General features: G+C 45.4%; 1 protein-coding gene across 1 annotated transcript in view; it reads right to left on the bottom strand.

Annotated features, from left to right (window-relative positions):
• Window positions 1-1,724: 1,724 nt before the first annotated feature.
• The window catches only part of LOC116976834 (protein phosphatase 1 regulatory subunit 14B-like), a 52,812-nt gene continuing 39,132 nt past the window's right edge, over window positions 1,725-15,404 (bottom strand). The window contains exons 2-4 of the mRNA XM_033026805.1: window positions 7,249-7,329; window positions 5,093-5,125; window positions 1,725-2,071 (exon numbers count right to left, since the gene is read on the bottom strand). Coding sequence (XP_032882696.1) covers window positions 2,003-2,071; window positions 5,093-5,125; window positions 7,249-7,329 — 183 coding nt within the window. The 3' untranslated portion in view covers window positions 1,725-2,002. The remainder of the gene's footprint in view (window positions 2,072-5,092; window positions 5,126-7,248; window positions 7,330-15,404) is intronic.

Genomic DNA, 15,404 nt, shown 5'->3' with positions numbered 1-15,404 from the left:
CTCTGACTAAAGAAATCCCTCCTCATTTCCTTCTTAAACAAACATCCTTTAATTCTGATGCTATGACCTCTAGTCTGAGGCTCTCCCACTAGTGGAAACATCCCACATCCTCTCTATCCAAGCCTTTTGGTCCTATCACTAGATTTAAATCCACCTACCAGTCTTCCATTTAAGTATGCAGACCATCTATATTTGGAAGTAGAAAGCTTTCCTTCTCCCACACAACACAGGCCTATTTTTTAAAGTCTACAATATTTCACCTGACAGTATTAACTAGGGAAATTCTTGTGGCTTGCTGGCCTGTGCAGGCTCCCGTTGATGTAATGGAGTGAGTTTATTGCCTGTTTTGTTTAGAATTGCTACATTACAATTTTACTTATGAAACCCCTGTTTCACCAAAAATGCAGCTGGTGGAGCTGCTGCCTCACAACGCCAAAGACCCAGGTTCGATCCTAAAATTGGGTGCTGTTTGTGTGGAGTTTGCATGTTGCCTCCTGTGACTGCGTGACATTCCTCCGGGTGCTCTGTTTTTTCCCCACATGCCAAAAATGCATGGGTTTATAGGTTAATTGGTTTCTGTAAGTTACCCTGAGTGTGTAGGGAGTGGATGCTAAAGTGGGATAGAGTTATAGAGCATAGGCTTTTCAACCTGATTTGTCTATACCTACCAAAATGTCCCATTGACACTCATCCTACCTGCCTACATTTGGCCCATATCCCTCAATATCTTTCTTACCTGTCCAAATGTCTTTTAAACACTGTCATAGTACCTGCTTCAAAACATATAACTAGTGTTCACAAGTTATACTAGTATTAGGTCATTCGGCCCATCGATTCGACTCCGTCATTCAATCATGACTGATCTCTGCCTCCTAATCCCATATTTTAGCCTTCTCCCCATAACCCTTGACACCCGTTCTAATCAAGAAATGATCGATGTTCAGTGTGGACCCAGTGTGCTGAAGGGCCTGTTTCCATGCTGTATATTTCAATCAAAACAGCATGCTGGCAACAGGCTGTTGGACTCAATATTGAAAAGATAGCATCATATTTTCCTACAACATAAAAGAAGGTGTTCGGATCATCAAGTCACTGCCTGCTCTTAGAACAATGCCATTGCCACACTAATTTTCCTTATCTTCCCTTCTCGCCACAATCCTATCATCTCAGGGATTATGGGGAGAAGGCATGGGAATGGAGTTAGGCGGGAGAGAAAGATCGGCCATGATTGAATGGCGGAGTAGATTCAATGGGCTGAATGGCATAATTCTCCAATCACTTATCTCCCCCAGATTCTGCCACCCATTTACAACCGAGGCACTCGGTCCAATTGCACCATGTCTTGGTTTGTACTCTGTTTGACTATCCTTCCAATGGCTCCACTGTACCATCTTGGCCTTGTACCATTCTTGTAAGCCTTCCTTGTCACTTTCCAAGTGTTTGTTGTTCTCCCAATATGGCAAACAAATCTGCACGTGGTTCCACTTGTAGTGTGAGTGAGACCCTACATACACCTAACAGAAATTGTTTGCTGTTCAGCATCCAGTCAGGATCGAACGCGGATCTCTGGTGCTGTAAGGTGGCAGTTCTACCGCTGTACCACCCTGCCGCTGCCGCTCTGTGGGTTGAAGTCCCTGGAGCAGCTGAGGTTGTGTGTGCAGCTTTCGAAAGACATTGAATACCAAATGGTTCAAAGTACACATTTTTTGAACGGTAGCCAACAATACACTTAAACATCATCATTTATTAACGCTTTTAACAAAAAAAGTCATAAATAACCACAAACATATTTTGCTCGTTTTCCGTTTTTTTTTTTACAAATATGTGGGCTTCAATCCCCCAGCACATGATGCTTCAGAGATTTTGGTCTTGCAATTGGTCCTCTTCCTTTTCATTTGACCAAAAAAGGGTGTAATTTGTGTGACAGATTGGAGCAGGGCTTGTCTGACCACACGCTCGCCTCCGCTACTGCAATTCTGTTTTTCCGTGCTTGACCCCACTGTCATTTCTTCTGCGAGACGGACATTTTCCGAAGGCCCTTTATTCTAATCAGCAGCTCATTGATAAAATCCTAAATCATAGAATGGAGAAAGAAATGGAAATCAGCCTTTGTTTTCCTGAAGCATGGGGTGCGCAGGAGCCCGTGGAAGCTGGGAATACAAGGGGGGTGGAGATTTCCACAATGTTCACAAGCATTTTAAAGAGAAAAAAAAGACACAAAGTGCTGGAGTAACCTAGCAGGTCAGCCAACATCTCTAGGGCACATGGATACAGCAGGGCCCCTGACTCAGTCTGAGGAAGGGTCCGACCCAAAAAAGTCACCCATTCCTTTTCTCCAGAGATGCTGCCTGACCCGCTGAGTTACATCAGCATTTTGTGTCTATACCCGGAGGAAACCCGTATCTCACAGGGAGAACATACAAACTCCGTACAGACAGCACTTTAGTCAGGATGGAACCCTGGATCTCTGGAGCTGTAAGGTTGCCAACTTTCTCACTCCCAAATAAGGGACAAAAGGTCAAAATAAGGGAGAAATTCCCGACGGCAATTTGTTGACCGACTCGGCCATGGCTGGGTGAATGATGAGTTGGCCCAGGTGCTGGACTGCACACAAAGCCCAGCCGGCGGGCCAGCTGAGGAGTTTTGGTCTGGGCGCCAGAATTTGCGCGCGACGTCACTAGCAAAGTCCGGCATCCCATCCAACTCATGAACCGATGATTGGCCATGAGAAGGAGGGGTGGTGGTGGTGTCGGCGGTAAGCGAAGGTCCAAAGGTCAGACAGCTGGTCGAGCTGCCGGACGACGGGGCCACGGGCGAGGAGCTGCTGCTGCACTCCGTGGGCTGCACTGCGTCAGGACGAGTGAGGCGGTGACAGACGCGGCGCTCCGACCCGACAGTCCCCTCGAACCGGGTAGTAGCAGTCAAATAATGGACAAGGGCAGTCCAATTTAGCTCAATATACGGGATGTCCCGGCTAATACGGAACAGTTGGCAACCCTAACCGCTGTGCCACTGTACTGCCCTTCTTCAGACTCCAAATCAGAACATGGTTGAAGAACAGGAGAACAGCAGGAATCACAGTGAGAGGGGATCTCACTGAACTCCCGTCACAGAGAGGAGAACTTCTTCAGGGTAGGTATACCTTGCTGAGCTATTCCAGTGCAGCAGTAAAATATAGAAACAAGAAAGTACAGGCATCCTGACCCAAAACATTGCCTAAAAATTTGTTTTTAGTGCTTTTAATGTCTTTTAATTTTTAGTGTGTTTTTTATAGTCCTTCGTTTTACGGTTTTTAATGGTTTTTAATTGTTTGTAATAGCTTTTTGTTCATGAGTTCTCATGTACAGCACTTTGTGGCAACTGTAGTTGTTTAAAGTGCTTTATAAATAAAGTTATTATTATTATTATCCATGTTCTTTAGAGATGCGACTCGACCCGCTGAGATACTCCAGCAGTATTTTTTTTATTAAACCAGCATCTGCAGTTATGTTAGCATCTTAAAGTGATTTGATGAAGGGGCCTTAATGTTCTTTTCATAAATTGAATTTTGTAAGAAGGTCCTGTTGAAAGGTAATGATTTGTTTAACACAACCACCACACTTACATTGTGAGTATTCTGGTCTAAACCCAGGAACAACTGAAAGGATAATCCCTAATTAATTTAAATGCACTGTTAACCTTTGACATAATTATCCAGGATAAAAAGAAGAATTGTAGAATGTTTATGCGATCATCTGCACGAGGAGAGCTTCAAGGAAATCAGATGGGTTTGTGTTTGCTTTATCTTAAACTTCTACAATGGGACACCTACGCACATTTGATTTTTGTTGAGGCACTGAATTTTGTGCAATGATTGCATTTTAATGTGGTGGCAGGTTACCTCCAGGGGGCAGTCTTGTGCTATTTTGGATTCACACTGGATGGGCTGTGAATGCTGAACCTTCCATTTTCCTCCCACATCCCAAAGTTGGTTGACAAATATGAAACTAAATTGCTCCTGGTGTACAAATAAATTATTAAATCTTGGGGAGGAAGGGAGGGTGGGGGGAGATTGATGGAAATTTGGGGAGGATCAAATGTGATTAAAGTAGGAGGGTCCTTGATGGTGGGCATGTATTTGGTGGGGCAGAGGGGCTGAATGACTATGACTGGCCAGGACTTAGCTCATTGAGGGTTAGGTTTCACTTGATCTCCTTGATTTTTTTAATTCTATTTCTCTCGGATTTGCTCATCCACGTTCTGATCTCAGCTGTAAAGTACTGAGGGAACACGACTGTAATCCCCACCGTTCTACCCAGATGGTATTTTTAGTTTGCTGGACTTTAGTGACTGGATAGCATGCAACAAAACGCTTTTCACTGTACCTTGCTCGGTACACGTGACAATAAACTAGTTTAGGTTTAGAGATACAGCATGGATCTTTGGCCCACCAAGTCCACGCCAGCCATCGATCACCTGTACTACCTATTACTACCTATTACTGTACAGATAGATAAGAAACTCATCCTACTAGACCCAAATGAGGTGATTTGGCTCATAGTGACAAGTCAGAAGACAGGGGCGATCTCATTGAAACGATCAAAATCCTTGTAGGGCTCGACAGGTAAGAGACGTTAAGGACAAATGAGATTAAATATTTTCAGTAACATTTTTCGAATTAGCTACTTGACGGCTATGAGAGATTCAGTCATTGAGGATATTAAGGTTAAAAATCAACATTAAGGGAATCCCGGGATATGATGTTAGTTCAGGAAAGCTTTTGCAACGTTTAAGAAACATTTAGACATGTACATGGATAGGACAAGTTTAGAGGAATAAGGGCAAAATGCAGGCAGGTGGGACTAGTGTAGATGGGACATGTTGGTCAGTATGGGTAAGGTGGGCCGAAGGGCCTGTTTCCACATTGTGGGTCTCGATGACTCCAATTAAAAGATCAGTTGTGATCTTATTAAACAGTGAAGCAGGACTGAGGGGCTGAATGGCCTCACTGTGGACCCAGCGAACGTCCCAGACTAACCCACCACACACTGTCCCTGCAAATGGAGATCGCAGCGTTTGAGAGGCACATTACAGAGCGGAAGGTCTCACTTACATCTGTGGGTTTACAGCATTCGTGTAGCATCTCCTGTAATAAAAAGGGAAGACTGAATTCAGGCCAGAGACACCAGCATAACAACATAAAAATACCTGCCTAGTTTTGTGTCATGGTTCTGATATTCCCTGTGGTCCATTTCTCCTTCACCGATATCAAATTGAACATACCAACCTGCCAGTCACCATTAAAGATGGAGAGATAAGTTTTTTTGGCCTTCCATCACAGCAATGTGATGGATGTTTATGTAAATGATGTTGTGTCTTGGGTCTATTTGTTTGTAATGTATGGCTGCAGAAACGGCATTTCGTTTGGACCTCAAGGGGTCCAAATGACAATAAATTGAATTGTATTGTATTGTATTGTATAAAGTATCAATTGAAAGGCCTGTACCTCATGTGCAGGACAGCGTGAGAATTGAATAATGAGGCAAAATAAATGTGATAAAATATGGTGTCTTTATTTTGCACAATTACACAGAGACCTGGTTTCGAGCACATCCGATCAGGTCGGGGGAGAGTTTCCCCCCCGCCACGGGTACCATGTAATCCCGTGCTACCTGCTCCATGGTTGGATAGTCGGTGACTAAACCGTCTCCCCCACCTGGTTTGCCAGGTGAGGAGGGATCTGTGGACGCCCAGCAGGACCAAAAACAAGACCTGTCAAAGGGCGGATGAGCTCCTAGCAAGCCAACGGCCATCCACACTTAAGTAGAACTTGCGATCACTGTACATAGCATTGTAAGGAATGATGATAAAGCACACACATCAAAATCCTATACTTCCAGCGAGGGAAGTCCGCAGGAACTGGAGGACAGAGATGTGTGGTGCGTCCGTCACTGTTCCCGTCGGAAACCAGCACACTGCGTCGCTAATGTTTTCAACGATGATGAATTACAGGACAGTACTCAACCCATCAGGTCTATGCTGGCATCCAGCAGAGCAATTCCATCAGTTCCAATCAGGTGACCATCCAATATTGTTTGCACAACTGACGACCCAGCCCACTGTTCACCCGATAAAGGTCTCAATTTTCCCACCACTACTTTCACCAACATCAGCACGGTGACACAGTGGTAGAGTTGCTGCCGTACAGCGCCAGTGAACCAGGTCCAATCCTGATTACGGGTGTTGTCTATGCCGTTTGTATCTTCGCAACATGACCTGCGTGGGTTTTCTCTGGGTGCTCCGGTTTCCTCCCACACTCCAAAGTTTTTGTTTTTTAGGTTGTGTTTATGTGGGGGGTGGGGGTGGGGGGTTTAAACGGGGCTTGCTGTCTCTCTCTTCGGGGGAATACGACTTTTTTATCGTATCCCCCTTCTCTGCCTCCGTCTGCGCTGAGGCCTAATGGCGGAGCTGGCGACCTCGAGACTCCGGAGGCAGAGCCAGTCAGGACTTGCCCTGGGCTCGCTCCTGTGAGGGTGGCCCAGCTCGGGGCTGGAACGGTGCTTCCGTCGGAGCGGCCCAGCCCGAGGGAGGAATGGCGCTCCCGTCGGAGTGGCCCAGCTCGAGGGAGGAACGGCACTCACGTGAGGGTGATCCGGCTCGGGGCTGGAACGGTGCTCCGGTGGCTGGGATGGCGTTCTGGCGGCTATGACCTGAGTCCGGGGTTGAGCCGCGGGCCAGCGGCTGCGTTCGTTGGACTGGAGGGCGGCAGCTTCGACCACCCCGGGCCGTGGTGTTTGAGCCGGCCCGTTGCGGGGCTCGGTGAGCCGCGGGACTGTTTGTACCATCGCCCGGTGGGGTATCGCCTCAGCGCAGAGGGAGAAGAGGAGGGAAGAGACTGCAGCCCTAAGATTTTTGCCTCCACCACACTGAGGTGCTTGGAGGACTCACTGTGGTGGTGTTAATTTGTGTTTATTGTTGTTATTATTGTATGATTGTATGTATGACTGCAGGCACGAAATTTTGTTCAGACCGTAAGGTCTGAATGACAATAAAGGCATTCAATTCAATCAATTCAATTCAATTCAATTCAAGACGTACAGATTTGCAGGTTAATTGGCTTGGTAAAATTGTAAATTGTCCCTAATGTGTAGGAGAGAGTTAATGTGCGGGGATCGCTCGTCGGTCCGGACTCGGTGGACACAAGGGCTTGTTTACGCTCTGGATCTCTCAACTAAACTTAAAAGTCGTCATCGACCAGTGAGCATTTACCTGGAGTTTGGAGCGTTGGTCTTCATCTGAGATTTCTAGCAGTTCATCAATGTCAATCTCCAGTTCTGGGATTTCTTCCTCCTTCAGAAAGAAAAGAAATGGTTATTGAAAGTGACAGAACAGACCCAGGGGTGGGGATTACATCAAGACCAACACTGACGTTCAACAAGCTTATAATTCTCAAATTTGGTGTATATTAAGGATGTGATTGCACTAGAAAGGGTGCAGAGGGCCCTGAGGGCGGTACAGAGGTGCAGCCATAATGGGTAGGAAAGAACTGCAGATGCTGGTTTAAATCGAAGACAGGCACAAAATGTTGGAGTAACAGCAGGACAGGCAGCATCTCTGGAGAGAAAAAAGGAATCTCATCCCAAAGCGTCACCCATTCCTTCTCTCCAGAGATGCTGCCTGTCCCGCTGAGTAACTCCAGCACTTTGTGTCTATCTGTGTCCCACATAGGAGATTAGTGGGCAAAATTAGGGCACATGGTATTGGGGGTAGTGCTGAGATGGATAGAAAATTGGTTGGCAGACACTAGGAGTAGGGATCAATGGGTCCCTTTCAGAATGGCAGGCAGTGACTAGTGGGGTACCACAAGAATCGGTGCTGGGACCGCAGCTATTTACTATGTACATCAATGATTTAGATGGGATTCAATGTTACATTAGCAAATTTGCCGATGACACAAAGCTGGGTGGCTGTGTGAACTGTGAGGAGCATGCTATGAGAATGCAGGGTGACTTAAGACAGGTTGGGGGAGTGGGCAGATGCAGTTTTATGTGGATAAATGTGAGGTTATCCACTTTGGTAGCAAAAACAGGAAGGCAGATTACTATCTAAATGTTGTCAAGTTGGGAAAAGGGGAAGTACAACGGGATCTGGGGGGTCCTTGTTCATCAGTCAATGAAATTAAGCATGCAGGTACAGCAGGCAGTGAAGAAAGCAAATGGCATGTTGGCCTTCATAACAAGAAGAGTTGAGTAAAGGAGCAAAGAGGTCTTCTGCAGTTGTACAGGGCCCTAGTGAGACCACACCTGGAGTATTGTGTGCAATTTTGGTCCCCTACTTTGAGGAAGGACAGCGTAGGTTTACAAGGTTAATTCCCGGCATGGCGGGATTGTCATATGCTGAGAGAATGGAGCGGCTATAGGGTGATTTCACGAAAGGTCACTGGATCATAGATCCTCACCCACGTGACCGCAAAATCCAACTGGGGTACAAACGTCACTTCCAGTACATGTTATTGATGCTGAAAACGCGAACTTTCAAACCTGTTAAAAACCGCGAAAACGGTTAGTTTTTGAGCTGTAAATAACTGTGCCAGTCGGGGTGACCGTGAGACACAGCTATCTTACTTTAGAGTCCAGAAGATAAAGAAAAACGAAGGTAAAGACAAGAGGGAGCTGAAGGGAAAATAACAGCGGAAGTTGTTGGCCGTGCAGATATAAAGATCGAAAATATCGGGAATTATCGCGTTTGCTCACTGCATTTCATCAAAACATCAATAATGCCTTAGTTTTGATGAAATGCAGTGAGCAAACGCGATAATTCCCGATATTTTCGATCTTTATATCTGCACGGCCAACAACTTCCGCTGTTATTTTCCCTTCAGCGCTCTCTTGTCTTTACCTTCGTTTTTCTTTATCTTCTGGACTCTAAAGTAAGATAGCTGGGCCTCGCAGTCACGGCCTCCATTCAGGGCCGTGATGAATCTCTAGGCCAACTTCTCCAACATAAACACCCTTTACAGTTGCGAATTGTTAGTTATGTAAACAGCTCAAACACCCTAACACTTCACCACAAGTGCTTTGTGTGTTGTCTAACCAGTTTACAATACACGGAAAGAATGAATTACAAAGCGTGCCTTCTCCAAGAGCAATGTTTTGAAAAGATGGAACTAAATATTAACCCATACCATTTCATTATTCACTTGGATCAGGAATTTCTGAAGTACACAACATGCTGCAGTAACAGCAGATCAGGCAGCATCTCTGGAGAACATGGATAGGAGACGTTTTAGGCTGGAAGCTGAACTGTGTGACACACTGACGCAGCTGGTAGAGCCGCTGTCTCACAGCACCAGAGACCTCAGTTCGATCCTGACCAGTCTGTGTGGAGTTTGCACGTTCTCCCCGAGACCACGTAGGTTTCCCTCAGATGCTCCAGTTTCCTTCCACATCCCCAAGACATACGGGTTTGTAGGTTAATCCGCCCCTGGTGTATAGTATGCGAAAGTGGGATAACATACAACTAGTGTGGTCGGTATGGAATCGGTGGGCCGAAGGGCCTGTTTCCATGCTGTATCTCTAAGTGAAACTGAGCTAAAATGTCCATTTCATGATTAGATGGGGGAGAGGGATCTTCACAAAGCAACCATTTGGGAAGATTAGATGAGGGGCCAGAAGAAGTAAAATCACGTGACAAAAACTCCCAAGATCATATCCCATCATAATCAATATTTCTACACTGCACAAGAGGGCCATCAAAGAGCGGCATAAACAGTGGACTTGTCAGTTGGAGCCAACATTATAGCTCGATGATTCCACGGCTGCTTCTAATTGATTGTTAACATGTCTGTGGTCGTATAATCAATGAAATGGAGCATCTGAGTGAAGTAATGAAGTGGGAGGGGGAGGGAAGCAATGACAAAACAAAGATTGAATATCATTTACAGCATCATTTCTGCCCTTCTAGTATATTAAATATTGATTAGAGAGACCATAATGGGCATATCCATGAAGACCACATAGCACAAAAGACATAATCCATATGCAGGAGGTAATTAGTTAATGTCAAGCCACACAAAATAGACCAGGAAATTACCATACATTAAGCACACTCATGAACAGTAAAAATCCATCTCCAAGATAATATTAGTTTCACTCTTAAAAAGTCAACTCATTCTCATCCCTTTCAGTCCTTAAAGGAACAGCATGATAGATACTGGGGAGTGAGTATCATGTTAATTACACAATGCAGGATTAAATATGATAAATCAGTTATTGACTGAAATTTGGTCATCAATTTTGATGCCAAACCAAGCTTGGTATCCTTACTTGACGTTAGCAACAATATTAATTAAATTGTAAAGGTACATCACTGGGAAAGTAATATTCCAAAGCACAACAACATCTTTCCAAGATTAAACAAGATATAATGTAACAACTTTGGACATGAACAATGTTTTCAGCATTATAGTATACTAGTTAGGTTTCTGGAGTGAAAATGTATAGCCTTGAACTAATAATAAAGAACCGGAGATGCTGGTTTATGCCAAAGATAGACACAAAATGCTGGAGTTACTCAGAAGGTCAGGCAGCATATCTGGAGAAAAGGAAAAGGGAATGTTTCGGGTCGAGACTCTTCTTCATACTTCATTAGTCTGAAGAAGGGTCTCAACCTGAAACGTTACCTATTCCTTTTCTCCAGAGATGCTGAGTAACCTGCTGAGGTACTCCAGCAATTTGTGTCTCTCTCTGGAGAAAATGGAGAGGTGACGTTTTCGGGTCGGGACCCTTCTTTTCTCCCAGTTTTATTTCTCTGCTCCCTGCTGCAATCACTCTGAAGAAGGGTCCCCACCCAAATCGTCACCAATCCATTTTCTTCAGAGATGCTGCCTGACCCACGGAGCTACTTTGTGTCTCGCCTTGAACTAATAATCCAGGGAAGGAGTTCAGATCCCACCAAGGGAATTAAACAATCCTGTAATAGAAAAGCTAGCGTCACTAATAGTGACCATGAAAACACCTGGTTGTTGTAAAAAAAATGAACGTGTTCAATAATAATCTTTAGGAAAGGAAAACGACTGACCCTCAATACCTGACTACAAGATGGAGGTACTAAAAACAGAAATAAAACACAATGAATCCAATGTCAGTCTAGGTACCAGATTAGTCAAAGGTGAGGACACAGCCAATTCAGACACACCTACACAGTGCTTATCACTCATGCCTCTATATGCTACTGAGACCACTGAACCATCACAAGTTGAATCAACAACTTAACAAAGTCTTGTGTACAGATTCATATCTTTCAGCCAAAATCCCCGTGGATGTCCTCTCCCACTGGAAGTACAGATGCACCAGAGGTGGTAGCACAGGGATGTGAAGCCAGGATAGTGTCCAAGGGAGCTCTCAATAGCGTCGTCTAATCCCGTGGTTTCATCACTTCAGGTAAACATGGCAGAGATACCTCCCGCTGATCACCATCTGCTAACCACCTTCAGCTGACCTCTCAATACTGCTCCATCTTGGAAAGAAGCACCCAAAGATACTAGAGGAGCTTTATCCTCTAGTATCTTTGGAAGCACCAAGGTTAGCGAGAGAAGAGAGTGTGGTCAGGATCTTAAATGTCCAGGATTCTTTGTAGCATCATTATCGACTGAGCTGGCTAAGACCTGAAGCATAGATCATAAAACAACATACACTGATATAGCGACTTAATGCTCGATTATCCTCTAGCACAGGATTGTAACTGAACAAACTTTGAAGATCCACTTGAGCAGAAATTATGATTAGATAAGGGAAGGTTTTAAGAAATATTGTAGAGAGAGGTTCACTTGGGTAATTTCAGAGCCTGGGTCCCTGCTGACTAAAAGGATGCTCATAAGTGTTCATGTCATAGGAGCAGAATTCCCCCCATCATCCTTCTAAACTACAACGAGTACAGACTTAGAGCCATCGAACGCTCAATATACATTAACCACATCATCACCAGGATCATTCTCATAAACCTCCTCTGGACCCTCACCAATGCCAGCACATCTCTCTGAAGAAGGGTCTTGACCCGAAACGTCACCTATTCCTTCTCTCCAGTGATGCTGCCTGTTCCTTGGATATGGGGGCCACAACTGCTCACAACACTACAAATAATCTCTTCAACTCCTCATTGTCCCAAGGAATTGTCCCCTCCGCTTTCAAAACTGCTGCTGTCACACCAATCTTAAAGAAACCTGGTCTTGATCCCTCCTCTCTCATTAACTACCGCCCAATCTCAAACCTCCCCTTTCTTTCAAAAACCCTGGAGCGTATCGTTGCGTCACAACTTCATTCCCACCTCCTTGCGTATAACCTACTTGAACCTCTCCAATCTGGCTTTCGCCCCCTCCATAGCACAGAAACTGCTCTCCTCAAAGTCCTCAGCGACCTCCTCACCTCTGCTGACACTGGTTCCCTCAACATCCTCATCCTCCTCGACCTGAGCGCAGCCTTCGATACAGTGAACCATAACATCTTGCTCACCAGACTCAAAGACCTCGGCATTGAAGGTTCTGCACTCAGCTGGCTCCGTTCCTACCTTTCCAACAGATCCCACTTCATCTCTCTCCATAACCACACCTCTGCTACAGCCACAGTCACTCAAGGCGTTCCCCAAGGCTCCGTACTCGGCCCCCTCCTCTTCATCATCTACATCCTCCCCCTTGGTCAGATACTCCGCCACTTCAACCCGGACTTCCACTGTTACGCCGAGGACACCCAGATCTACCTCGGCACCAAATCCCCCCACAACCCCCCCCTCTCCCATATCAACTCCTGTTTGTCATCCATAAAAACCTGGATGCAACATAACTTCCTCAAACTCAACAGCGATAAGACAGAATTCCTCCTCATAGGCTCCAAATCCACTCAGCAAAATCAATAACCCCACTCTCACCATCGACGGCACCACTGTCTCCCCATCTCCCCAGGCCCGCAACCTTGGCGTGATCTTTGATTCCACCCTCTCCCTTGAGCCTCACATCCGCCATGTCATTAAAACCTCCTTCTTTCATCTCCGCAACATCGCCAAACTCAGACCCTCTCTCACACCTCCCGCTGCTGAAAGACTCATCCATGCCTTCATCTCCTCCCGACTGGACTATTGCAACTCACTTCTCCTTGGCATCAGCTCCACCTACATCAACCGACTCCGACTGGTCCAGAACGCAACCGCCCAACTCATCACCCACACCAAATCCTGGCATCACATCACTTCAGTCCTCAAACAACTTCACTAGCTTCCCATCTCCCACCGGATCACTTACAAAATCCTGGTCCTCACCTACAAAGCCCTCCACCATCTGGCCCCCCCATATCTCACTGACCTCCTCTCCCCCTACCAACCCTCACAGTCCCTCAGATCCACATCAGCCGGTCTCCTCTCCATCCACGTCCAACCTCCGCAGTTTTGGGGACAGAGCCTTCTCCAGGGCAGCTCCCAGGCTCTGGAACTCCCTCCCCCAACTGATCCGCAATTCCGTGTCCCTCACCACCTTCCAGTCCCGCCTCAAGACCCATCTCTTCACCTCTGCCTATCCTTAGCCCCACGTCCCCCTCCCTTTTCATCTGTGCATGAATTGCCTCATATTATGTTTTGAATTGAATTCTGTCTTTAATTTGCGTACTAGTCATGTCTCTACTATTTATTTCATTCCCCTTACATGTTTTTCCTCTACCTGCTAAATTTTTGTAAGGTGTCCTTGAGACTCTTGAAAGGCGCCCATAAATAAAATGTATTATTATTATTATTAAATGTGGTTTAGAGGCTATTAAAGCCTCAGCATTATTTTCCTGCTTTTATATTCTAGTCCTCTCGAAATGAATGCTAACTTTGCATTTGCCTTCCTTACCACTGATTCAACTTTGGGAATCCATACAACATGGAAGTGGAAGAGGAATTCCACAGATTCACCACCCTCTGCCGAAATAAATAAATTCCTCCTCATCTCCTTTCTAAAGGTATATCCTTTCATTCTAAGAGTCATAGGACGTTCCACATTCAACGTGGAAACAGGCCCTTCAGCCCAACTTGCCCACACCGACCAACATGCTGCATCTACACTAGTCCCACCTGCCTGCATTTTCCCCAAATTCCTCTAAACCTGTCCTATCCATGTACCCGTCTAAATGTTTGTGATAGTACCTGCCTCAACTATCTACTCTGACAGTTAATTCCAAGCACCCACCACCCTTTGTGTAAAAAATTACCTCTCAGGTTCTTATTAAATCTTTCCCCCCCCTCACCTTAAAGCCATGTCCATTGGTTCTTGATTCCCCTACTCTGGGCAAAAGACTGCACATTTATCCAATCTGTTCCCCTCGTGATTTTGTACACCTCAATATGATCAACCCACATCCCCCTACACTCCAGGAATAAAGTCCAAGTCTGATCAACCTCTCTCTATAGCTCAGGCCCTCCAGTCCTGACAACATCCTCGCAAATCTTCTCGGCACCCCTTCCAGCTTGACAACATCTTTCCTATAACATGGTGACCAAAAATGAATGCAATACTCTAAACATGGCTTCCCCAACATCTTATGTAACTGCAACATGACCTCCCAACTTCTATACTCAATACTCTGACTGATGAAGGCCAATGTGTCAAAAGCCTTTTTGACCACCCTGTGAGATAGAGATTAAGTCCATTTGTAACCACCCTATTTAATTTCCTGTTGAGAGAACAGCCACCGTCTGCCACTGTCTGCCACTCTACCCTAGAACCTATCTAGTTTACGGTATCACACTAAACGAGACATCCTTCAGCATTTTAATTGGACTTGTTGAATCATTTTGTGGCCGTCTCCTGTTTCATTGCTCACCTGGAAGGGAAACTCAGTGAATTGCAGTGATATGGAAGGAAGGAAACTTTCACACACTAATGCCCTTCCTCAGTTTAAACAGCAAACACAGAGCCAGACTTGGGGGTTGCATGTAATGCAACACCAGCACTGCAGGATCGAAGAAACTGCAAAAAGAGGTGAACTGCCCAGTTCATCATGGGTTCTGACCTCCCCAACATCAAAGAGATTTCCAGAAGTTGCTGCCTCAAAAAGGCAGCCAGCATCATCAGAGGCGCACACCACCCTGGCCACACACTCATTTCACTCCTGCCGTTGGGAAAAAGGTACAGGAACCTGAAAACGAACGTCTGGGTTCAGGGACAGCTTCTTCGCCACAGCCACCATGCTTTTAAACACTACAACCTCCAAATACTGTAAGCTTCGAACTAAATACTTGGATTGCATTGGTTTTGTCTTTTTGCACTATTATTGTCTGTTTGTTTGCATGTACAGTATATATACATATACCCACACACACGTAGAAAATGTATGTGTATATATATATTTTGTATACCTCAATTTGTATACCTCAATAAATATTGAGCATATATATATATA

The sequence above is a fragment of the Amblyraja radiata genome, chromosome 9 (assembly GCF_010909765.2).
Source record: "Amblyraja radiata isolate CabotCenter1 chromosome 9, sAmbRad1.1.pri, whole genome shotgun sequence".
Taxonomy (NCBI): Eukaryota; Metazoa; Chordata; class Chondrichthyes; order Rajiformes; family Rajidae; genus Amblyraja; species Amblyraja radiata.
Note: the sequence above shows the minus strand (reverse complement) of the source record. Positions and strands in the feature narration are given on the sequence as shown.